Here is a 27,222-nt window from a genome sequence, read left to right as displayed (position 1 = left end):
ATATATATATATATATATATATATATATATATATAATATATATAAAACACAGTTTGTGTGTGCGTGTGTGTGTGTGTGTGTGTGTGTAATGTTACCGATAAACTCCTAAACGGAGAGGCTCACGTACTTGATATTTGGCAAAGACATGGCCATTGAGCCTGGGACGAACATGGCTGACCTAAAAATTTATTTCATAATATGCTTTTACCATATTTTTATCTCAGCGCGAAATATTATGACCGGAATCTGACCGGTCGCAGAGCAGCGCGCTGATTCGCTCAGAGCGATCACGTGATGTTCCCTGCCGCCTTTAACTCAGTTACGTGTTCGCACGTATTTCAGAGCGAAAAGCAATTGCCTTTTTTCACATTTAAGCGACGAACATTGCCATTCACACCACATAGGTTTTTTTCCTTTTCATCTTTAGATTCATATTTTTTGCCATAACGTAGCGCATTATGGCTCTCTCGAGCTCGAGTTAGCCAATCACCTGGGAGCATGAGGCCACGTTGGCCACGCCCACGACAGGACGCAGAGTTGCAATCGATCGCTCAGAGCGATCACGTGATGTTCCTTGCCGCGCGACTATATATATATCACTCGGATCCCTCACAATCGACCACCACCACCTCCTCCTACAATACTATATTTCACTCAGATCCCTTGGAATCGACCACCACCTCCTCCTGCAATACTAAATATCACCCAGATCCCTTGGAATCGACCACCACCCCCTCCTACAATCTATCTATCTATAATTCCAGTAATCTCTGTTTGTACGTTTGTACGTTTGTACGTTTGTTTGTCTGTGACCGCTGTTTCTCGACAACCACGGGTCCGATATACTTTTAACTTGCCAGGTATATTGCTGGGGACCCGAGGATGTGCCTTTTCAAGGTTTCATATTAATCGGACAAGTACTTACCGAGCTATGTCCAAAAAACGATTCAACCAATCAGCGAGCAGCGAGTTATCGCGTGTGCCGAACGTGCCGAACACACGCTGCCTCGGACGGCACATTTGAGAGCGTATTCATTTATTTCACGTTTGCAAACTATGTTGGCGCTATGTTGGCGTTAAACTATGTTTTAAAACTAATAAAAACGAATTTGCGATTCATTCGCTTTCCTGCGCGTTTATGCACGCGATGGCGATTTCTTTACCAAACTCCGGAAGCCGTTCGCTTTGGACCAAACCATTTCATGTAAATAGAGGGGGGGGATATAATTTTAGATATAGATATAGTACGGGCAATGCCCTAGTATATATAAAACACAGTTTGTGTGTGTGTGTGTGTGTGTGTAATGTTACCGATAGACTCCGAAACGGAGAGGCTCACGTGCTTGATATTTGGCATAGACATGGCCATTGAGCCTGGGACGAACATGGCCGAACTCAAAATATTTGACGATCCATATTTTTTATTCATATTTACCTCAGCGCACGGAATCAACGGAATCAGAGCAGGTGGGCGCTCGCTGATTCGCTCAGAGCGATCACGTGATGTTCCATCCCATCACACGTCACACGTTTGCACGTGATTCAGGGCGAAAAGCGATTGCGTTTTTCACCTTTATGCGACCGTGTTTTGTGTCGATTTTGTGCGATATGAATTAAATTTTAATTCATATTTCGTGTTTACGAATTCGAATACGAAGGATTTCCCCTTTCCCCTTTCGATTTCGAATACGAATCGAATATGAGCTTGAGTCGAGAGGGCGAATGTACGGGTTGGGAATGTACGGGTCTCCCCTCCCCCACCCGGCAATGCCGGGTACCTCTGCTAGGATCACGTGATGTTCCAACTTTGCCGCCATAATCTCACAGTTATGCGTTCGCACGTAATTCAGTTTTTTTCACATTTCAGCGAGGAACATTGCCATTCACACCACATAGGTTTTTTTTCACTTTCATCTGATATTTGTGATTAATTTCAAACAAACTGTATTTCCCATCCACACGGCCATGTATTCCTATTAACGTTATGTAAAGTACATAAATTGTGTGGATTACATCATTTCTGGATGTGATCAATTGCCAGTAACCATCTATATCCCTCCCCTCCCCTTCCCTCCTCCCCCTCCCTTTCCCCCCTCCCCCTCCCCTTCCCCCTCCCTTCCCCCTCCACCCTACCCTCTCCCCTTCCCCTCCCTTTCCCCATGCTCCTCCCTTTCCCCCTACCCCTTCCTTTCTGTCCTACCCCTTCCCTCCCCCCTCCCCCACTCCCCCTCCCCTCCCCTTCCACCTCCCCCTCCTCCCTCCCCCCACCTCCCCCTCCTCCCTCCCCCCACCCTCCCAATCCTCTCCCCTCCCATCCCTCCCCCTCCCCCCTCTCCTCCCCTCCCCCTCCCCCTCTCCCTCCCCCCACCCTCCCACTCCTCTCCCCCTCCCTCCCCCCACCGTCCCACTCCTCTCCCCACCCTCCCACTCCTCTCCCCCTCCCTCCCCCCACCGTCCCACTCCTCTCCCCACCCTCCCACTCCTCTCCCCACCCTCCCACTCCTCTCCCCCTCCCATCCCTCCCCTCTCCCCCCTCTCCTCCCCTCCCCCCATTCCCCTCCCCTCCCATCCCCTCCCCTCCCCCCATCCCCCCTCCCCCACTCCCCCTCCCCTTCCACCTCCCCCTCCTCCCTCCCCCCACCCTCCCAATCCTCTCCCCTCCCATCCCTCCCCCTCCCCTCTCTCCTCCCCTCCCCCTCCCCCTCTCCCTCCCCCCACCCTCCCACTCCTCTCCCCCTCCCCCCCCCACCGTCCCACTCCTCCCCCTACCCTCCCACTCCTCCCCCTACCCTTCCACTCCTCCCCCTCCCCCCACCCTCCCACTCCTCCCCCTCCCCCCACCCTCCCACTGCTCCCCCCCCACCCTCCCATTCCTCTCCCCCCCCACCCTCCCACTCCTCTCCCCCTCCCATCCCTCCCACTCCCTCCCCCCACCCCTCCCCCTCCCTCACCCCTCCCCTCCCTCCTCCCCCTCCCTTTCCCCCCTCCCCCTCCCCCTACCCTTCCCACTCCCTTCTCCCTCCACCCTACCCTCTCCCCTTTCCCCTCCTCTCCCCCTCCCCTCCCCCCTTCCCCACTCCCCTTTCCCCTCCTCTCCCCCTCCCCTCCCCTCCCCCTCCATTTCCCCATGCCCCTCCCTTTCCCCCCTACCCCTTCCTTTCCGCCCTACCCCTTCCCCATCCCCCTCCACCCTCCCCTCCCCCTCCCTTTCCCCCATGCTCCTCCCTTCCCCCCCTACCCCTTCCTTTCTGCCCTCCCCTCCCCTCCCCCCTTCCCCTCCCCCTCCCCCTCCCCCTACCCATCCCCTCCCCCTCCCCCCCTCTGCTCCCCTCCCCCCTGTTCCCCTCCCCTCCCCCGCCCGGCAATGCCGGGTACTTCTGCTAGTACTAAATATCACCCAGATCCCTTGGAATCGACCACCACCTCCTCCTACAATACTATATATCACTCAGATCCCTTGGAATCGACCACCACCTCCTCCTGCAATACTAAATATCACCCAGATCCCTTGGAATCGACCACCACCCCCTCCTACAATACTATATATCACTCAGATCCCTTGGAATCGACCACCACCTCCTCCTACAATACTATATATCACTCAGATCCCTTGGAATTGACCACCACCTCCTCCTGCAATACTAAATATCACCCAGATCCCTTGGAATCGACCACCACCTCCTCCTACAATACTATATATCACTCAGATCCCTTGGAATCGACCACCACCTCCTCCTGCAATACTAAATATCACCCAGATCCCTTGGAATCGACCACCACCCCCTCCTACAATACTATATATCACTCAGATCCCTTGGAATCGACCACCACCCCCTCCTACAATACTATATATCACTCAGATCCCTTGGAATCGACCACCACCTCCTCCTACAATACTAAATATCACCCAGATCCCTTGGAATCGACCACCACCCCCTCCTACAATACTATATATCACTCAGATCCCTTGGAGTCGACCACCACCTCCTCCTGCAATACTAAATATCACCCAGATCCCTTGGAATCGACCACCACCCCCTCCTACAACACTAAATATCACCCAGATCCCTTGGAATCGACCACCACCTCCTCCTACAATACTATATATCACTCAGATCCCTTGGAATCGACCACCACCTCCTCCTACAATACTATATATCACTCAGATCCCTTGGAATCGACCACCACCCCCTCCTACAATACTATATATCACTCAGATCCCTTGGAATCGACCACCACCTCCTCCTACAATACTAAATATCACCCAGATCCCTTGGAATCGGCCACCACCCCCTCCTACAATACTATATATCACTCAGATCCCTTGGAGTCGACCACCACTTCCTCCTGCAATCTATATATATAAAACACAGTTTGTGTGTGTGTGTGTGTGTGTGTGTGTGTGTGTGTGTGTGTGTGTGTGTGTGTGTGTGTGTGTGTGTGTGTGTGTGTGTGTGTGTGTGTGTGTGTGTAATACCGATAGACTCCTAAACGGAGAGGCTTACGTGCTTGATATTTGGCATAGACATGGCCATTGAGCCTGGGACGAACATGGCCGAACTCAAAATATTTGACGATCCATATTTTTTAATCATATTTACCTCAGCGCATTTCAGCGCACGGAATCAACGGAATCAGAGCAGGTGGGCGCTGATTCGCTCAGAGCGATCACGTGATGACGCTATGACGCTATGAACGCTATGACGCTATGAAAAAAAAAATCGCTATGACGCTATTACGATATGAACGCGATGACGCTGTGAACGCTATGACGCTATGAAACGCTATGAAGCTATGAACGGTATGAACGATATGACGCTATGAAAAAAAAAATCGCTATGAAACGCTATGAACGCGATGACGCTATGAACGATATGACGCTATGACGCTATGAAGCTATGAAGGCTATGAACGATATGACGCTATGAAAAAAAAAATCGCTATGACGCTATGAAACGCTATGAACGCTATGACGCTATGAACGATATGAACGCTATGACGCTATGACGCTATGAAAAAAAAATCGCTATGACGCTATGAAACGCTATGAACGCTATGACGAAAAAAAATCGCTTGCTTTACCAAGGGGCTCGCTCTCCCCCCGTTCCCCTTCCCCCTCCCCTCCCCCGCCCGGCAATGCCGGGTACTTCTGTTCGTATATATATATATATATATATATATATATATATATATATATATATATATATATATGTCTGTATATATATATATATGTCTGTATATATATATATATGTCTGTATATATATGTGTATGTATGTATGTATGTATATATATGTATACATGTATATATGTATGTATATATTGTTACAGTCCGCGGATTAGATGTTATTTACCGAGCGGTGGTATTGCCGCGCCCTAACAGTTCCCCCGATTCTTCCCCAACTCACCCGATTCACCCAGACGTTGGCCAAATCGCGCTATGCCAAATCAATGATAGAAAGGACACGACGACTGGGAAAGAGGAAACGACGCAAGGGGTACAGTTCTCAAGACCTCCGGAGGAGGGTATAATTACAGTGGTGGAGAAAAGGGGTAGATTACAAGGCAGTGAGGTAAAGACACAGAAGAGATGGGCACTTAATTACCGTCTTATCTTAGCCCAGACAGACCACAGACAAACGGAACAAGGCAGACTTACACAGGGATTGATGGCAGGAAGGGACAGGTAGGTCGATAGCACAAGGTGCACCTTGGCTCGGGGACAGGATAAAGCACGGTCCAGAAGATGCGGGGAGGTGTCACAGCGCTCGGAGGGGACGTCTTTCTTTCTCCAAGCTCAGCGCGCATCTGACGTCACCTCCCCCTCACTGCGCATGCTCAGCGGGGAGTGACACGCCCTCGGCTGGTTGGTTCCGCCCCACTGGGGCCGGTCCGCCGCTTCCATTGGGTGCGGGGGTTACCGGGCTCCGTCCTTGACGAGGAGCTGACAGGGAGCCCCTATTTGGTAACCCCGTCGAGCACATGTTTGATGGCGGCTCGTTGGGAAGGCCTGGTGCCCTCCCAACACCCCCTACCAACCAAGCCGGAGTGAGGACGCGCACTCCCTGCGCTCGTTGTTGTTGTTGTTGTTGTTGTTGTTGTTGAACTGTGAGGAAGAGCTGCGGGGAGGTATTGGGAGGTCCTAAACTTCCTAACGGTGCCATACAATCACATTCTGGTGCAACGAAGGGTCAGAATTAATGGAAACGAGTCCTTAACTGACATAGACTAAGAATAACTAGCAAGATGTCCTATAGTTGTCTTACATGAGATGCGGTGAACCTGGGCACGACATTTAATGGGGGAAATAGGGGGAGGTCGGGTCTACAGAGTGTTGTTTACAGAAAATGGGACTAGGGAATGGGGGATTGGGGATAGTTGGGAAGTATTGAGGAAATAGGGGAATATTTACAAGCGGATATGGATGGATGCAAATCCCATATCTGCAACACTGCACCCTTCTCTACTTCGGGGCGCCCCGACCCGATAAATTTTTACCTACTTTAGTGTGGCACTCAGATGTAGTTCCCTCTACTATTAACTCAACCCTGAGTGCGACAGTTTTACAGATGTTCACAAATGAGTAAATATGTCCCCCTGCGACATTGCACCCTTCTCCTAACAGAAGCACACCCACAGGATAACCGAATCGCGGAAAGCATCCTCAAACTAAACATACAGCCGGTAGGGAGCATTATTTATACAACACTGATATTTACACTACGATCCAGGACCTGTTCTTTGAGGAACACATGCAGATGTTATGCATAGGGACAGCATGCATGTCAGCATCGATACACCAACCCACGAGTGCCCTGTGGCCCTACTGCCTTTAGTAATGTGCAGAGGACCCCGTCCAAGCACCAAGAGCACCACCCCATTACGCACAGTCAGCACCATCCGGTGCACCAATAAAGTGTTCATAAAAATGCACAATCAAGTGTCCATGGTCACCGGTGGTGTCGCAGCCGGCCGATGTTCTGCCGCTGGTCTTGCCTTCATGGAGTGCACTTGGCCTTCTGGCTTCTTTAGAAATAAAGAAAGGCGCCAACCGCGTCCATTTCTGAATTGTGGCTGTCAGGGGGGCCAACTAAAAGTGGTTCACCTGTATGGCATAGGTGCCACGTTGACCCAGAGGTCCATCCACGGGTGGTGCTTGACCGCAAAAGAACTGCGGTCCACTGTGGGCGGCCACAAAAATTGCGGTCCATATGGTGTATCGATCCAGGCAGCAAGCAGCGGAAGTACAGGCCCACAACTGCAGAGCCAGCACCTCTCTCTCCTCTCTCTCTGCCCCAAAGCCAGATCCTCGGAGGTGGGAGACAAAAGAAGACAATGAGTAAGGTGGTAAGGGCGCAAAAGTGCACTCAATACAAGGTAATGCACACTGGGGGCACATGGGAACCAGATGAGACAGGTACGTTCCTACCGTACGCCCCCCCCCCCCCACCAGGTAACCTACATTGCCCCTCCCTTACCCCTTACTGTATCCACAAAACACAACACTACCCATAAACATCTACTTTACACATCAACAACGTCCCTACTGTCTTCCCCGTTCCTCCCATAAACCAAATTCGTCTTCTCTCCCTCCTAACCAATCAAATTTGCCATTTCCAACTCTCATCAAAATCTGCCATCTCCAACTCAACATCAAAATCTGCCATCACCAATTCATCATCAGTCCCTCCTAAGGAGGGAGAGATGGAATCACCCCAATGTCTCATCCACGTCGTGATGCGTCTCACAAATCCAAACAGCAATTCTCCTTTCCTGCAACACAAAACAAAGAAAACACAGGTGTGGAGTCATCAGCATCACCTCAGGTAAGTGGCTGCGTATGGTGCGACAGGTTCATCAATCCTAACTATTTCCTAAATGACTTTAACAACTTTACATTACCCGGGGTCTTTCCCTGCCAATCCATTGGCCAACTTACACTATGGGTTCTAAAAACCAATTCCCATTGACCAAACTGTGGTGCTTCTCAATTTGGGGTCTCACTCCCCCGATTCATCTCCCGGTGCCCTTGCACAATTTCTGGGCTGCGACGTGTAGCTCTCCCAGCAGGTCTACCCACCTGCACACCTCCACCACTGCAGTTGCCACCCGAGCTTACCTAGCTCCTCACCCTAACCTAACTAACTGGGGAAGGCCCCTCCTGGCTCTGTCACCCCTCGGTGCCCTCTGGCACTGGGCTACCCGGGTCCGTCCTCCGGATCCTCGGGCCCCATCCACAACAACTACTACCGGCTCCCAGAGCCCACCTGCGGCCTCACCTGGCCGACATCCTCACAGTGGTGGAGTGCCCAAACCAACTACACACACTAACAGGCTACACGCCCAGCCATTTCCACAACACTAATGCACCCATCCAATCATCATTCTTCCACCCGCACCACAGATGCCAATATCCAACCACAATTTACCTATACCCTCTACCTAACACTTACACTACCCGCCCCGGGTATCCGTGATGGGGGTCCACTCTTCCCCCATCCACACCTTCGCACCACGCACACCACTCCATACCACTTACTCCAACTCTCTCCACACCACTCATTCTCTGCTCCATACATTTCACACACCTGTACTTGCACACCTGTGCTCTCATACTTGGTGCCGCCTGCACCCTTCTCTCCCCCAAGCGCATTCGCGCTGATCCACAACACTCACTACTCACCATGACACTCATCCGCAATGCTCTCTCATTCATCACTTGTACACTCACACACACCTCGGAGCATTGCCTCACCGATGCCTCATTTGAAGCTGCTCACCAGCACTTCCATTCACACTGCATCATCTGCTCTGTCTACTCCCTTCTAAAACTCGCGCTCCTCCGTCTTCCCTTACACTCAGCGCTCCCACGTCATTATCAAACACTAAGCTACTACGTCCCCACTACAGGTACCAAGTCTCTTACTTAAATCTTGTCACCCATAGTCACCTCTAGTCCCTATCAATATAACCTAACCCACCCGGGCTAGTTTTCACTGCCATACACCCCATAATCTATAGCGCATTTGCCCCCCTTTTGTGAGGGATGACAGAGTTGCCATCCCACCACATCGGGCATCTCCCACTACCAATTTTGCACATCAAATTTCAACAAATCAAAAATTTGCCAATCACTACCCATCATCTGCCAATCATTACTGCCAATCCTTTGCCAATCATCAAATTTTGTTTTTCTAATTTCGGGGCCAAAACACTATCCTCGTCATTACAGTCTACTTTCTAATGCCTCTCGGTGCGCCAATTCACTTCTAAAGCTCGGCTTCGTACAGCCAAGCAATGAGTGCGGGTTGTTTGGTGCCAGCGGCTGGATACGTCCCGCATTCGGTGCAGGGAAGGAGGTTTACCCGGGCCGAGATCCCACGCACCATCTCGGCACGGAGCCATCCCATGGCCCGATCTCGACCTGCCGGAATGCCTCAACAAAAAGTGGTCGCCATGACGACCCTTCCTATCGGGCTGCCCGCTCCGCTTAATGGAGCACGGACGCGGCCGTTCAAAGCGCGGCCCAGCGTGGATCGCGTACGGCGGTTCTTTCGAAACCGCCGTGGTTCGGATCCCCGCTGGTCCTCGCGGCACGCGAAGCTGCCCGACGCGCACCGAGGGCCCGATTCGGCTATAAGTCGTTCTAACCTCTAACCCGGTTACCGTCGATGCCTCCCCTGCATGCTTACACCCCGCAGCCCGTTCCTTGCTCACACATCCAGCCGGCTCCCTGCTCTTGGTCATTGCACCCTCTCTTGCACACCCAGGTACACTCATTCCGCTCACAGACTTGGTCACACACCTGACCACCGAACACCTTGGCACACATTCGTTGCTCGCACACCTCACCAACACACCTCTTCGCGCCCCCTCCTCGGTCACCTCCTCTGTGACGATCACAGGTGTGCTCTCACTCGCACACCCAACCACGTGCCTCACTACCAATTCCAGCGTGCATTCCCACACACGCTCTACCATTCCAGGTGTGCTTCCTTTCTCACCTGTCACAACCAACTCACGCTCCGTGTCACTCTTACTACTCTCACCTCCACTCTTGACAGCGCACTCACCCTTACTCTCGACAGCGCACTCTTTCCTCATGCACCCGTCCGTTACACACCTTTCTCGCACACACTCTCCCGTTACACCCTCTGTAACACTCACCACAGGTGTACACTCTTCCTTACTTTTGACAGCGCACTCTTTCCCCATGCACCCGTCCGTTACACACCTTGCTCGCGCATCCTCTCCCGTTACATCCTCTGTAACATTCACCACAGGCGTGCATTCTTCCGTTACATCCTCTGTAACACTCCTCACTACGCGCTTCCATGTGCTCCCTCGCACACGCGCTACGACCGACTCACTCTCGACAGCACACTCACTCCTTGGTGCGCACTTTTTCCTCACACACCCCAGAGTCGGACTTTCTCGCACACCTCCTTTTTCGCACACCAGACCTGTCGCACACTTCACCAACGGCCTCTCACGAACACCCGGGTCCATCTCGACCCCCAAGCTCATTAAATCACCTGGCGCATCATACGCACGACCATATTGGTCACCACTTACACCGGGTCCTCTTTCTCTTCGCTTCTCCTCCATCACCTGCGAATCCCTCATCCGGTTAATGAGCACATCATCACTATCCGAACACAGACTTTGGACCAATTCTTTTACTTCCTCTTTTATCTCTTTCTTATCCCCTCTCCGTCGCTTCTTAATTTCGCTCACCCCTTCTTCCACTTCTTCTAATTTCTGCTTCACCTCTTTTATTTCCCGGTGCGTCTCCTCAAGTTCGTCCTCTAAGGCTACCTTGACCGTTTCTATGTGCGTCCTCACCTGCCGGTCCTTCGTCTCCATTACCTGTGTCACCTCGTCCAACCTCGTTGTCAGTCCCTCACGTACCATCTGACATTGCCTCTGTGTCGCTATCAAGTCATTTTTTATGTCGTTTTGTGTTGCTTTTAACCCTCCTAGTACCGCAGTGTTCCTTTGAACCTGCTCCGTTAGTTCTTTTTGTCCCTCCGTCAGCTGTTCCACTCCCAGCGTCAACTCCTCTATACCACCTTGCAATTTTACAGTCCCCTTTCTCACCTCCTTCTCCATGCGCTCCTCACAGTGCCTCACCTCCTCGCGCACTCCTCCGACCTCCTCACTCACACCTCTTCTGATCTCCTCTCCCATCACTTGCATCTCCTGCCCAGATGCCACCCTCATCTGCTCCATTTCCTCCCTGTGAGCATCCAATTTAGTTTCTACCCCCATTCTGACCCCCTCTATCTGCTGCCCCATTTGTTTAACTTCCCTTTCCGCTTGGTCCCTCATGTCCCTCAATTTGCCTTCCATACTGTTTTCTAACCCCTCTAACCCCTTTTTCATCCCTTCCATTTGATTCTCTTGAGTGGCCATTCTGTTTTCTACCCCCTTTAACCCATGTTTCACCCCTTCTATCCCATTGTCTAACCCCTCTAATTTAGCTTCTAGCCGTTCCCCCATTTCTCCCATTTTGCCCCCCATTTCGCTCCCCAATCGCTCACTATCAGCCCTCGCTCCGTGACTCATTACTCCCATCATTCTGCTTTCCATTTCTTCGCCATTCTTGTCCATAAGGGCCTTCATTTGTATAAAAAAAAGGTTCAAATCCACCAGCGGCGCTGCTACGGTCGCGGGCGCGGTCGCCGTAGCCATCTGCGAGGCGCCATTTTGCACGCCCGTAACCTCGTGCGCGAGGACGCCATTTTGCGAACCTGCCGCCCTCACTGCTTCGCTCTCCTCATGTCCCTCAATTTGGTCCTGGATCGACCCTGCCTCACTCTCCTCTCCCGGAACCCAGCCGTCTTGATCTCCCATAGCGCGACTTTCAAAATTCGGGTTTTTTTTGTAAAACAAAATCAAATTTCGGTGACTTGTAATTTTGAGCGCGTTAAGCGCGCTTCGGGTCTGTATCTCACTCCCAGACACCAATTGTTACGGTAATAAGACAATTGGTGTCCAAAATTTGGGCTAAATAAATTTAGTCCCAGGTTCGAATCCCAACTCCTGACACCAATTGTTACAGTCCGCGGATTAGATGTTATTTACCGAGCGGTGGTATTGCCGCGACCTAACAGTTCCCCCGATTCTTCCCCAACTCACCCGATTCACCCAGACGTTGGCCAAATCGCGCTATGCCAAATCAATGATAGAAAGGACACGACGACTGGGAAAGAGGAAACGACGCAAGGGGTACAGTTCTCAAGACCTCCGGAGGAGGGTATAATTACAGTGGTGGAGAAAAGGGGTAGATTACAAGGCAGTGAGGTAAAGACACAGAAGAGATGGGCACTTAATTACCGTCTTATCTTAGCCCAGACAGACCACAGACAAACGGAACAAGGCAGACTTACACAGGGATTGATGGCAGGAAGGGACAGGTAGGTCGATAGCACAAGGTGCACCTTGGCTCGGGGACAGGATAAAGCACGGTCCAGAAGATGCGGGGAGGTGTCACAGCGCTCGGAGGGGACGTCTTTCTTTCTCCAAGCTCAGCGCGCATCTGACGTCACCTCCCCCTCACTGCGCATGCTCAGCGGGGAGTGACACGCCCTCGGCTGGTTGGTTCCGCCCCACTGGGGCCGGTCCGCCGCTTCCATTGGGTGCGGGGGTTACCGGGCTCCGCCCTTGACGAGGAGCTGACAGGGAGCCCCTATTTGGTAACCCCGTCGAGCACATGTTTGATGGCGGCTCGTTGGGAAGGTCTGGTGCCCTCCCAACACCCCCTACCAACCAAGCCGGAGTGAGGACGCGCACTCCCTGCGCTCGTTGTTGTTGTTGTTGTTGTTGTTGTTGAACTGTGAGGAAGAGCTGCGGGGAGGTATTGGGAGGTCCTAAACTTCCTAACGGTGCCATACAATCACATTCTGGTGCAACGAAGGGTCAGAATTAATGGAAACGAGTCCTTAACTGACATAGACTAAGAATAACTAGCGAGATGTCCTATAGTTGTCTTACATGAGATGCGGTGAACCTGGGCCCGACATTTAATGGGGGAAATAGGGGGAGGTCGGGTCTACAGAGTGTTGTTGACAGAAAATGGGACTAGGGAATGGGGGATTGGGGATAGTTGGGAAGTATTGAGGAAATAGGGGAATATTTACAAGCGGATATGGATGGATGCAAATCCCATATCCGCAACAATATGTATGTATATATGTATGTATATATGTATGTATATATGTATGTATATATGTATGTATATATGTGTATATATGTATGTATATATGTATGTATATATGTGTATATATGTATGTATATATGTATGTATATATGTATGTATATATGTATGTATATTCTATATATGTATGTATATATGTATGTATATATGTATGTATATATGTATATATATATATATATATTGTTGCGAATATGGAATTTGGCCTCCATATCCGCTTGTAAATATTCCCCTATTTTCTCCAATACTCCCCAACTTTCCCCAATCCCCCATTCCCTAGTCCCATTGCATGTAAATAACAATCAGTAGAGCCGACCTTCCCCTTCTTCCCCCATTAAATGTCGTGCCCAGGTCCACCGCACCACACGTAGACAACTTTCGGACATCTTCCTAGTTATTCTTAATCTATGTCAGTTAAGGCCTCGTTTCCATTAATTATGACTCTTCGTTGCACCAGAATGTGATTATATGGCATCAGTAGTGAGTTTAGGACCTTTCCCATACCTCCTTCCATCTTCTTCCCCAACAATTACAACAACAACAGAGGAGATGGCGGCGGAGCGGGGGAGGATGCGTCCTCCCACCGGCTCGATTAGCTCCAGACCATGCGCTCCACGGGGTTACCACGAAGGGGCTCCTTGTCAGCTCCTCGTCAAGGGCGGAGCCTGGTAAACCCCCCCGCACGCACCCAATGAGAAGCAACGTGCCGATTCCACGAGGCGGAGCTAACGAGCCGAGGGCGTGTCACTCCCCGCCGGATATACGCGGCCCCGCGCCGGATGTGACGTGAGATGCGCCTCAGCTTGGAGAGAGAAGCCACCGCCACCCCCAGCGCGACGATACCTCCCCGCATCTTTGGACCGGACCGGACCGTACTGGACCCTGCTTTGAGCCAAGAGTGCACCTTGAGCCATCGATACCCGCTGTCCTTTTCATCAACCCCCGTGTGAGTCAGCCTTGTCCCGTTTGTCTGTCGTCTGTCCGGGGTTAATATAAGAGTGTGTCTAAGTGCCTGTCTTTCTGTGATTATAACTATAGCCCCTGTAATCTGACCTTTCCGTACGAATATAATCTCCTCCGGAGGTCTTGAGAACTGAACCCTTGGTGTCGTATTGTGAAATTGTAATCCAGCCGGGTGTCTTCTTTTTCTTATTGAGCCAGCGTAACGCGACTAGTCAACGTTCGGGCACAATCGGGTAACTTGTGCAGACGTGGTCATACCATAAAACCGCTCGGTAAATAACATCCAAGCCACGTCTGTAACAATTGGTGTCAGGAGTGGGATTCGAACCCGGGACTAAATTTATTAGGCCCAAATTGGTAACAAGTAGAATCGATTCGGAGCGCGTTTCCCGCGCGAAATTATAACGGCGAAATTTGAATTTGTTTTACGAAAATAAAATAAAAAACCGAATTTTGAAAGTCGCGCTATGGCGGGTCAAGACAGCTGGGGTCCGGTAAAGGAGAGTGAGGTAGGGTCGATCCAGGACCAAATTGAGGGACAAGAGGAGAGCGAAGCAGTGAGGGCGGCAGGTTCGCAAAATAGCGCCGTCACGCACGAAGTAGCGGGCGCGCAAAAAGGCGCCTCGCACGAGCGTGCGGTAGCCGAGCCGGCTGTATCAGCGGGCTTTAACATGCAGCCGATTGACATGCAGGCCCTCATTGCGCAGTTACAGGCAGCTGTACAGATGAGTATGGGGAGCCAAATTGAGCGATTGGGTGAGCGGTTGGGGAACCGGATGGATGCTCAGGGTGAGCGATTGGAGGGCCAAATGGGGGTAATGAGGGACGAAGCGAGGGCTCAGAGTGAGCAAATGGGGGTAATGAGGGACGAAGCGAGGGGTACCAGTGAGGGGTTAGACAATAATTTTGAGGAGTTAGACAAGAAATTTGGGAAGTTAGACAATAATTTTGAGGGGTTAGACAACGGGATAAAAGAAGTGAAAAATGGGTTAGAGGGGTTAGAAAACAGTATGGAAGGCAAATTGAGGGACATGAGGGACCAAGCGGAAAGGGAAGTTAAACAAATGGAGCAGCAGATAGAGGGGGTCAGAATAGGGGTAGAAACCAAACTGGATGCTCACAGGGAGGAAATGGAGCAGATGAGGGTGGCATCTGGGCAGGAGATGCAAGTGATGGGAGAGGAGATCAGAAGAGGAGTGAGTGAGGAGGTCGGAGGAGTGCGCGAGGAGGTGAGGCACTGTAAGGAGCGCATGGAGAAAGAGGTGAGAAAGGGGACTGTAAAATTGCAAGGTGGTATAGAGGAGTTGACGCTGGGAGTAGAACAACTGACAGTGGGACAAAAGGAGTTGGGGGACCAGGTAAAGAAGAACACAGCGGTAATAGAGGGTTTAAAATCGACACAGAAGGAGATGAAAAAGGACGTAGGGGTAATTAAAAAAGAGTGTCAGACGGTACATGAGGACCTGACGAGGAAAATGGACAAGGTGGTAGAGGTAATGGAGGTTAAAGAGCGGGAGGTGCGGGAGCACATAGAAAAAAATAAAGTGGAGTTAGAGGAAGAACTTAAAGGGGCGCACGAAGAGATGAAGGAGATGAAGCAAAAATTAGAAGAAGTGGAAGAAGGGGTGAGCGAAATTAAAAAGCGACGGAGAGGGGATAAGAAAGAGATAAAAGAGGAGGTAAAAGAATTGGTCCAGAGTCTGTGTTCGGATCGTGATGATGTGCTCATTAACCGGATGAGGGATTCGCAGGTGATGGAGGAGAAGCGAAGAGAAAGAGGACCCGGTGTAAGTGGTGACCAATATGGTCGTGCGTATGATGCGCCAGGTGATTTAATAAGCTTGGGGGTCGAGATAGACCCGGGTGTTCGTGAGAGGCCGTTGGTGAAGTGTGCGACAGGTCTGGTGTGCGAAAAAGGAGGTGTGCGAGAAAGTCCGACTCTGGGGTGTGTGAGGAAAAAGTGCGTGCCAAGGAGTGAGGGTGCTGGCGAGAGTGAGTCGGTCGTAGCGAGTGTGCGAGGGAGCACATGGAAGCGCGGTGTGGTAAGTGTTACAGAGGGTGTAACGGGAGAGTGTGCGCGAGAAAGGTGTGTGACGGACAGGTGCATGAGGAAAGAGTGCGCTGTCAGAAGTAAGGAAGAGTGTCCACCTGTGGTGAGTGTTACAGAGGGTGTAACGGGAGAGTGTGCGCGAGAAAGGTGTGTGACGGACAGGTGCACGAGGAAAGAGTGCGCTGTCAAGAGTAAGGGTGAGTGCGCTGTCAGGAATGGAGGTGAAAGTAGTGAGAGTGACATGGAGCGTGAGTTAGTTGTGACAGGTGAGCGAGGATGTACACCTGGGATGGAAGGATGCACACCTGGAATGGTAGAGCGTGAGTGGGAATGCACGCTGGAGTTGGTGGTGAGGCACGTGGTTGGGTGTGCGAATGAGGGCACACCTGTGATTGTCACAGAGGAGGTGACCGAGGAGGGGGCGCGAAGAGGTGTATTGGTGAGGTGTGCGAGCAACGAATGTGTGCCAAAGTGTTCGGTGGTCAGGTGTGTGACCAAGGCTGTGAGTGGAATGGGTGTACCTGGGTGTGTAAGGAAAGGTACGAGGAGCATGGGCACGGCTGGATGTGTGAGCAAGGAACGGGCTGCGGGGTGTAAGCATGCAGGTGAAGCATCGACGTTACACGGGTTAGAGGTTAGAGCGACGTTTAGCCGAAGCGGGCCCTCGGTGCGTGCTGGGCCTCGCTTTGAACGGCCGCGTCCGGGCTCCACTAGACGGAGCGGGCCGCCCGATAGGAAGGGTCGTCATGGCGACCACTTTCTATTGAGACGTGCCGGCAGGTCGAGATCGGGACATTTGATGGCTCCACGCCGAGGTGGTGCGTGGGATCTCGGCCCGGGTAAGCCCCCATCCCTGCCACGAATGCGGGACGTATCCAGCCGCTGGCACAAAAGAACCCGCGTTCATGGCTCGGCTGTACGAAGCCGAGCTTTCGAAGGAAATTGGCGCACCGAGAGGATGTAATAAGTAGACGGGTGATGGTGATAGTGATAGTAGTGATTTGATACAAAATTTAGAAGAGTGAATAGAATTGGCAGTAAATGGGAAATTTTTGAATTGTTGGATTTGGACGAGCGAAATTGGTAGTGAGAGACCCCCGATGTGGTGGGATGGCAAATCCACCATCCCTCACAGGTGGGGGCAAAGGAGCACTAGATTAGGGGGTTGATGGCAGTGAAAACTAGCCCGGGGGGGTTAGGATATTGTGTGTAGGGATCTAGCGAAGATGACAGTAGGTAACGTTAAGGTTAGTTAGTGACTGATACCTGTAGTGGGGACGCAGGTAGTTTAGTGTGGATGATAATGACGTGGGAGCGCAATAGTTTAAAGGGACGACTGGGACGCGCAAGTTTCAGAAGGGAGTAGTTAGCTGAAATGATGCCGTGTGTGTGAGCATTGAACAGGTGTGATTGCACAGGTGTGCAACTGGACGGGTGTGTGGAGCAGTGTGTGAGTAGTGAGTGTTGTAGATCAGCGCGAATGCGCTTGGGGAGAGAAGGGTGCAGGTGGCACCAAGTGTGAGAGCACAGGTGTGCAAGTACAGGTGTGTGGAGAGAGTTGGAGTAAGTGGTACGGAGTGGTGTGCATGGTGCGAAGGTGTGGATGGGGGAAGAGTGGACCCCTTTCACGAGTACCCGGGGCGGGTAGTGTAAGTGTTAGGTAGAGGGTACAGGTAAATTGTGGTTGGATATTGGCATCTGTGGTGCGGTTGCAGAATGGTGTTGTGAATGGGTGCATTAGTGTTGTGGAAATGGCTGGGCGTGTAGCCTGTTAGTGTGTGTAGTTGGTTGGGCACTCCACCACTGTGAGGATGTCGGCCAGGTGAGGCCGCAGGTGGGCTCTGGGAGCCGGTAGAGTTGTGGATGGGGCCCGAGGATCCGGAGGACGGACCCGGGTAGCCCAGTGCCAGAGAGGGCACCGAGTGGGGAGAGTGCGAGAGGGCCTTCCCCAGGTAGTTAGGTTAGGGTAAGGAGCAGGTAAGCTCGGAGGCAACTGCAGTGGTGGAGGTGTGCAGGTGGGTAGACCCACTGGGAGAGGTACACGCCACAGCCCAGAAATTGTACGAGGGCACCGGGAGATGAATCGGGGGAGTGAGACCCCAAATTGAAGAGCACCACAGTTTGGCCAATGGGAATTGGTTTTTAGAACCCATAGTGTAAGAGGGCCAATGGTTTGGCCGGAGGAAGACCCCGGGTAGTGTAAAGTTGTTAAAATCATTTAGGAAATAGTTAGGATTGAAGAACCTGTCGCACCATACGCAGCCACTTACCTGTGGTGATGATGATGACTCCACACCTGTGTTTTCTTTGTTTGTTGCAGGAGATGAATTGCTGTGTGGGTTGGTGAGACGCATCACGACGTGGATGAGACATTAGGGTGATTCCATCTCTCCCTCCTTAGGAGGGACTGATGATGAGTTGGAGATGGCAAATTTTGATGTTGAGTTGAAAATGGCAAATTTTGATGAGAGTTGAAAATGGCAAATTTGATTGGTTAGGAGGGAGAGAAGACGAATTTGGTATATGGGAGGAACGGGGAAGACAGTAGGGATGTTTGTTGATTTGTAAAGTAGATGTTTATGGGTAGTGTTGTGTTTTGTGGATACAGTAAGGGGTAAGGGAGGGGCCATGTAGGTTACCTGGTGGGGGGGGGGGGCGTACGATAGGAACGTACCTGTCTCACCTGGTTCCCATGTGCCCCCAGTGTGCATCACCTTACATTGCGTGCACTTTTGCGCCCTTACCACCTTACTCACTTGTTTCTTCTGTTGTCTCCCACCTCCGAGGATCTGGCTTTGGGGTAGAGAGAGAGGAGAGAGAGGTGCTGGCTGCGCAGTTGTGGGCCTGCACTTTCGCTGTTTGCTGCCGGGATCGATACACCATATGGACCGCAATGTTTGTGGCCACCCACAATGGACCGCAGTTCGTTTGCGGCCAAGCACCACCCGGGGATGGACCTATGGATCAACGTGGCACCTAAGCCATAAAGGTGAACCACTGTTAATTAACACCGCTGAAGGCCACACGAAGAGCAAGAGACACCTGCAGGGTTAGGGGTTGTCGAATTTATTTTTATTCCAATGAACAATGGTGACTGCACCGGATGGTGCTGACTGTGTGGTGGGGTGGTGCTTTTGATGCTGGGAAAGGGTGCTCTGCACGTTATTAAAGGCCGTCGGCCACAGAGCACTCGTGGGTTGGTGTATCGATGCTGGCAAGCGCGCTCTCTCTATGCATAACATCTGCATGTGTTCCTCCAAAGACAGGTCCTGGATCGTAGTGTAAATAGCAGCGTAGTCTTGTAAATAATGCTCCCTACCGGCTGTATGTTTAGTTTGAGAATTCTTTCCGGATTCGGTTATCCTGTGGGTGTGTTTCTGTGAGGAGAAGGGTGCAACGTCGCAGGGGGACATATTTACTCATTTGTGAATATCTGTAAAACTGTCGCACTCAGGGTAGAGTTAATAGTAGAGGGAACTACATTGCGTGCCACACTAAAGTAGGTAAAAATTTATCGGGTCGGGACGCCCCGAGGGTAGAGAAGGGTGCAATGTTGCGAATATGGAATTTGGCCTCCATATCCGCTTGTAAATATTCCCCTATTTTCTCCAATACTCCCCAACTTTCCCCAATCCCCCATTCCCTAGTCCCATTGCATGTAAATAACAATCAGTAGAGCCGACCTTCCCCTTCTTCCCCCATTAAATGTCGTGCCCAGGTCCACCGCACCACACGTAGACAACTTTCGGACATCTTCCTAGTTATTCTTAATCTATGTCAGTTAAGGCCTCGTTTCCATTAATTATGACTCTTCGTTGCACCAGAATGTGATTATATGGCATCAGTAGTGAGTTTAGGACCTTTCCCATACCTCCTTCCATCTTCTTCCCCAACAATTACAACAACAACAGAGGAGATGGCGGCGGAGCGGGGGAGGATGCGTCCTCCCACCGGCTCGATTAGCTCCAGACCATGCGCTCCACGGGGTTACCACGAAGGGGCTCCTTGTCAGCTCCTCGTCAAGGGCGGAGCCTGGTAAACCCCCCCGCACGCACCCAATGAGAAGCAACGTGCCGATTCCACGAGGCGGAGCTAACGAGCCGAGGGCGTGTCACTCCCCGCCGGATATACGCGGCCCCGCGCCGGATGTGACGTGAGATGCGCCTCAGCTTGGAGAGAGAAGCCACCGCCACCCCCAGCGCGACGATACCTCCCCGCATCTTTGGACCGGACCGGACCGTACTGGACCCTGCTTTGAGCCAAGAGTGCACCTTGAGCCATCGATACCCGCTGTCCTTTTCATCAACCCCCGTGTGAGTCAGCCTTGTCCCGTTTGTCTGTCGTCTGTCCGGGGTTAATATAAGAGTGTGTCTAAGTGCCTGTCTTTCTGTGATTATAACTCTAGCCCCTGTAATCTGACCTTTCCGTACGAATATAATCTCCTCCGGAGGTCTTGAGAACTGAACCCTTGGTGTCGTATTGTGTTATTGTAATCCAGCCGGGTGTCTTCTTTTTCTTATTGAGCCAGCGTAACGCGACTAGTCAACGTTCGGGCACAATCGGGTAACTTGTGCAGACGTGGTCATACCATAAAACCGCTCGGTAAATAACATCCAAGCCACGTCTGTAACAATATATATATATATATATATATATATATATATATATATATATATATATATATATATATATATATGTACTGTATATATATATGTATATATATATATATATATATATATATATATATATATATATATATATATATATATATATATATATATATATATATATATATATATATATATATATATATATATATGCATGTGCTGACCAGATCACATTTAAGCTATCTTGTACTCAAATGGGAATAAACCAAGTTTACCACAATCTATGACTACGGTATTGTGTATGTAGCAGCAATTATTTATTTACTGAAGGAGCAAACTCATGTTTTCCTGAGAGAGTGGACCAGCTACACAAGCATTAAGCAGCCAGGACCACTCAACGTGGAATATCCCTCGGTTACTTACTAACATTCCAAACATCTGGTAAACACTTGGGTGATCTTGTTTGTGAGCAACTTCGAGTTGTCTCAGCTGTGGTCGTTCACTTAAAACAAACATCTCCATAGCTTTGCCAAATAAAAAGCTGCCGAAGACATTCAGATAGGCCATTGTCCTGTCCCCAGTGATGTCATCCCCAAGGATTATATTGTTCCTAAAATGAATGTAGAATCATTTTGCTTCCTTCATATAAGTGGCTCTAACTGTCGGGGGGAAATGGTGGGACCGAACTCATTTAATGGTTGTAACACTGGTAAGATTGACAACCCTCAGTTTTTACAATTTGAAAAATGCATGGTGTCCATGATTTGGATATTTGATATTATTATGTCGATACTTCAAAAGATAAGAATGGTGTCGGTGATTTTCTATGTCGTGAACGATGACCGTCAATATGGTCGTTTTGTGTCACACTCCGTAGCATTTTTGCAATGGAATAAATTTAATGAATTAAAAGTTCAAATGCATATATTGTATTTCACGTCCTTTATTTTAACAATGATTTAAACACAAACTGTTCCTTTTTTATTTTTTCCTGCTGACAACACTCAAACCTTGTCCGGTTCGGCTGAATTTGCGAGCCTTTTCCCGCAGGCCAGGCATGGTGCGTTGTCTGCTTCGTTGCCTGTCAGCCTTCTCTCCTCGCCGTCGTTTTCCACTACTCAAATGGATTCCAAAATATTCTCTGCATGCTTTTGGACTGGATACCATCGCAGGCCTCACCGTGGGCCTTACTGTTGTGCCGCAGGCCTTGGCCTATGCACAGCTGGCAGGACTGTCTGTACAGGTGGAGTGCCATTTTGTTTAACCTACATTTGTTTTCTTAACTACTGTTGGGTTCATCTTGTGCTTCTTTTTTTCTTACGTAAAAGAATGTTACCTGACGTGTTGTGTTCAGTAGAGCAGGAATAGATAATTGGTGTACGTAAAGTGAAGATGCTTGACGAAGGGGTAATCTAAATATTATATACTAGCAGAGATACTCATCAAGGACCGGTGATGGGATGGAATGACATTTGATAGGACGAGATGACCACAGAACAACAACAACACCAATCCTCATGACAAACGGAATAAATTCCGCTCCGAGCGGCTCAAACGTGTGGCCAGGGTCGGTGGTGGTGAAGGTAGAGAAGCTGACAAGGACAAGATTCTGCAAGAAAAGGAGGCAGAGCTGGCCCGGATGCAGGCGATGATTGCTCAGATGCTACAACAGCGGCAGCGAGGGGATGAGTGATGGATGGAAGGCCTTAAAAAAATTGTACGGATTCAGAGGTTGATGCAGTTTGTTCGGCCGGAAAAGCAGGGAAGGTGATTATGCTTTTGAGCTAAAATGTGGATGTAACGCCTTGGGAGTGAAGGTTGAGGGATTTGGGGATGGCGATGGGCTAATGGAGATTGGAAGGAATCCGAGTTTGAATAGTTAGCAGAGATTGGCAGAATGGATGAAAGAAATGGGAATTGACGGACACCATCAATCCTTGTTTGACCAAAAATGAAGACGTGACAGGTGGGCTTGAAATTCTGCCCTCCAGAATGTCATGCCGTCATCCAGCATGACAAACACTTCGGCAAATTCTACTTTATGCCGAATGTGGGGGAAAAAACGAGCGGTGTTTAAGTTGATTTAGATGACCTATATGACCTATGCGGAATTGTAAGACGTTGTTAATCATCCCTACGAAGTTTGGTGACTATGTGCGATGCGTTGGGGGTGGATAGGAAACAGGACAGACAGATTCCATCATATTATTATAAATTGCACAAAAAGACAGGTGTTCAAAGCTTGGTCAAGAAAGGTTGCTTCTCCAATAAAATGACAGTTCACGACTCTCTTGTTGCAAAACAAAAATGTAGCACAATTGGAATTCAAAATCCACATCCACATTTTGCCCACTTATTCCAGTTTCCAAACATAAGTAAAATCTCTATAAGGATGTTCTTATGATGAGGTGAAAAATGTGAGAGTATTTTGAGGACCAAGAAAAACGATGACGGAGAATTGAATGTGGTTCAGGAAACGTTTCGACATTAAGTGAGATTACATTAAAACGACAGTGAAGTCTATGGCGTGCCATCACATATCCCCACGCTTCCCACCTAAAGCAAAGTTGAAAGGTGGCAAAAAGTTCCACCAGGAATGACCCAATGTCAGATTTTGAGTGTAAATAAAATCTTCTGTTTTGACCTCTGTGATCCTAAGTCCCCACCCCCTGGGGGCATAAACCGGGAGACAAATCCAAGAAAATTCTTACATATTTCATGCTTCCCCTGATGCTGATTGCATTATTCAAAGATTTATTTAAAATGTTTTAAAATGTACCACGAATTACATTTTTTTTGGTACTTGACCTTTTGTCCCCGCCCCACGGGCCCCACGGGCGGACCCAAAAATGATACTGCTCTCGCACCTTCTTGTCATGTGGTGGTCATAGCTACCAAGTTTACACCCCTTCCCACGCCTCCTCCCCCCAGGCCCTCTCCCTCCCGCGCTTCTCCCTGCTCTCAGGTGTTGTGTTTGTGTGCTTCCCCTCCTCTCCCCATCTTGTCTTCCGCTCCCTCTTTTTGTATGTTTTGTTTGTCTGGTTGATTTGTTTGTGAAATAAATGTTAGCTCTTTCACGAGCCTCGATTCAGTATACAAAAGAGGAAATAGCGTGACAGATGGACAGTGCCAATTACAAAATCTCCCCAGTTAATTTTTTTAAACGAGGGGATAATAACGTCAAATCATCTTTTTCTGATCATTTTTTTGTTCAGGCTAAAAATGTAATGTCTGACCCTTGCACTTGTCCTTCTGAGTATATTGATTATACATTATAAGTTGTGTGCTTTATATTAGAAGTCATTGTTCTGATAACTCACAAACTCGTGTATGATATATATTTACCTACCCCTCCCTCCCCACCCCCTTTCCACCACTCCCAGTTTGGTCTGTACTCTTCCATCATGGGAGGCTTTGTATACTGCCTATTAGGAACGTCCAAGGATATAACCCTAGGCCCGACTGCCATCATGTCTGCACTCATTGCGCCATTGGTACATGGAGATGCCGTGTACGCTACCATCCTTGCCTTCCTCTGTGGTTGCGTCCAATTGCTTCTCGGATTGTTACAGTTCGGTATGGCTTCTCATAGCGATCACTTATTTGAACAGTGTGTTCATTACTCCTCCTCGTTCAGCATGATTGTTAGTTTGAAACATTTGACCATCAAAGGCTCTTTTCTGTTTGATCTACGTCATAAGAAGATATTTCTAGTTCTAATTCTAATTTGAAATTTACGCACAAGTCAAATCTAGAAATGTATTTCCTGTTACATGGAAGCTTGATGCCTTTGTTGGTGCGTTGAAGAACAATAGTACCACGAGGTTTTATTCAAGGTTTTTCTTAAACGCGAATGTGGAAGTATGCATGGAAGAAGTTTTGGGAACTGAGTGGCGTGCTGACGAGGAGGGGAGTGTCGTTGAAGCTGAAGGGAAAGGTGTATGCTGCATGTGTGAGAAGTGTTATGATATATGGGAGCGAGACATGGGTAATGAACGTAGAGCAGCAACGAAGGTTGGAAAGGGTGGAAATGCGAATGGTTCGATGGATGTGCGGAGTATCGTTGAGAGAATGAATGAATGAATGAATGCGGAATATCGTTGAGAGAGAGGAAGACAAATGATGAGTTGCGAAAGATGATGGGAATAGAGCCTGTGATGGATGCTGTGAAGAGGAACAGGTTGAGATGGTTTGGTCATGTGTTGAGGAAGGATGAAAGGGACTGGTTGAGAAGAGTGATGGAAATGAATGTAGAAGGAAGTAGAGGACGGGGAAGACCGAGAAAGACTTGGCTAAAGGTGGTGGAAGAAAAAATGCGGGCAAAGGGGTTAACAAGGAGAGATGCAGAAAATAGGGCAAGATGGAGAAGATTGTCATGGGGACCGCAAGGCTAACCCCCACTCTTGCAGGGAAAATGGCCTTAAAATGCAGGTTGTTGTTTCTTAAACGCGAATGAAGGTTTTATTTTATTTTATTGTTTCCACCTACTTAATGGAATCTGCAGGATGGGGCACTGAATCGTGCAACTCTGTCATCACCTTAAATCACGTTCTGTTCTTTCTGCGCTTCATTCATTAAAGACTAGTTTCTTGAAATTATCCGCTCGTCCCCCTGCACAGCGGAAGATGGGGTTTTGCAATCACTTATGTGTGTGCTTGTGTCTGTCTGGGCCTTAACTTTTTTACCATTTGACCTTTGTCATCAAATTTTCAACAAAGCGTTGTTATGAGAGTATGGAGAACATGAATTAATAACTTAGTCAAAAGGACCAAGGTAAACGTCACATAAAATTGTCAATTTTCATACAGTTGACCTGAAATTTTAAGAATTTGCATACTTGGTCATTGAATTGGTTCACCAACCCAAAGCTAGAGGCCAATTGTTACTCCCGCTAGGGAGTAATGCATTCGATCGTGTCCGTCCGTGTGTGTGTTCGTGTGTTTGTGAACAAGATATCTGGAAAAGTTCTGAACGGATTTGGATGAAAGTTGGTGGGATGATTGCCCTTGGGATAAGGAAGAATTAATTAGTTTTTGGTGAAGCTCAGGATATTATTCCGGATCCAGGAATTTTTTGAAGGATTTTTTTTACCATTGGAAGATAGATTCCAACTTGTTTTGGGGAGAGGGGATGTTAAACAAAACGTATTATTCCAACTTGACCCACGGCGGGAGTATTCGCTCTACTGAGTGGCGTTCTCGTTTTTTTTGTTTTTTTTTAGATCAACGGGACAAAGGGTCGAGGTCGCCTAAAATTATCAATAATTTTGTATTTTTTTTCTCCGTTTTCATCATGTTTAGCATACGGAAGAAGTCCGAGTACAAAGCAGACGCGGATGGGCTTTGCATTTTCAGATGCTTTCTATACTGAAATGCAAAAGAAACTTACCACCTTTGAAACCTTTAAATATCAACAATAACACTGCATGTAGTAAATGTGTGAACTTATTTGTGGACAATAGTGTCCTCACTGTCAGACAAAACGGTCACGGATGGTCACTTGAACCTTCAATGGTCACTTCATAGCACAGCTGTTGAACAGCCATTTTGACTGTCAGTGATTAGCCAAGGGGTACGGGATGATTTTAATGAGCTGCACGTGATGTCTTGATATTGGCTTTCAAAAGGCCAGTGCAAAATGGGCATTTCAATCAACATGCCACGATTGTCAAGGGATCAACGGCAGCGTGCCCTTGGCATGCTGCAAGGCGGACTGAGCTACCGTGAAGTGGCACGTCGCCTTGGCTGTTCACACCAGACGATATCGGCCCTGGCGGACAGAGACACCCTCCACAACTCTGCAGATGACAGACCTCGATCAGGGAGGCCAAGAGTCACCACTGCAAGGCAGGACAGGCAGATGGTCCGAAGTCACCTGCGGGATCGATTCCGTCCAGCATCCCGCACTGCGGCAGAAACTCCGGGGTGTGCAAACCCACGGATCTCCAATGATACTGCACGAAGACGACTGCATGACTATGGTCTGACTGCCAGAAGACCATACATAGGCCCCGTGATGACGGCTGCCCATCGCCGCAACCGACAGAGATGGTGCCAGCAGCATCAGCGGTGGACCTTGGCGCAGTGGAACGATGTCGCTTTCAGCGATGAGTCAAGGTTCTGTGTGGACAGTCCTGATGGGCGTGAGCGTGTCTGGAGAAGAACTGGCGAGCGATATGCCGATTGTTCCGTGCGTCAAGCCAACAGGTGGGGTGGCCCAAGTGTGATGGTGTGGGCCGCCATATCAGGCCGGTACAGGACGCCACTGGTGGTTGTGGATGGGAATCTTAACGCCCAGCGGTATGTGGATAACATCCTGCGACCTCATCTGCTGCCATTCCTGCTAGACCACCCAGAACTGAGAACCTTTCAGCATGACAACGCTCGTC

The 27,222-nt window shown here is 49.5% G+C and overlaps 1 protein-coding gene across 3 annotated transcripts in view; it reads left to right on the top strand.

The window, feature by feature from the left end:
- Nucleotides 1–27,222, top strand: part of SLC26A11 (solute carrier family 26 member 11) — a 90,714-nt gene that overhangs the window by 17,943 nt on the left and 45,549 nt on the right. For all 3 annotated transcript variants that reach the window (XM_068115832.2, XM_068115834.2, XM_068115829.2), the window contains exons 2-3: nt 21,885–22,077; nt 24,218–24,410. In XM_068115832.2, the coding sequence (XP_067971933.2) occupies nt 21,892–22,077; nt 24,218–24,410 (379 nt within the window). In that variant the 5' untranslated portion in view covers nt 21,885–21,891. The remainder of the gene's footprint in view (nt 1–21,884; nt 22,078–24,217; nt 24,411–27,222) is intronic.

This window comes from Myxine glutinosa, chromosome 5 (genome assembly GCF_964187855.1).
Source record: "Myxine glutinosa chromosome 5, kmMyxGlut1.1, whole genome shotgun sequence".
NCBI classification, from domain to species: Eukaryota; Metazoa; Chordata; class Myxini; order Myxiniformes; family Myxinidae; genus Myxine; species Myxine glutinosa.
The sequence above is the reverse complement of the archived record's forward strand: the minus strand, read 5'-3'. Positions and strand labels throughout refer to the sequence as shown.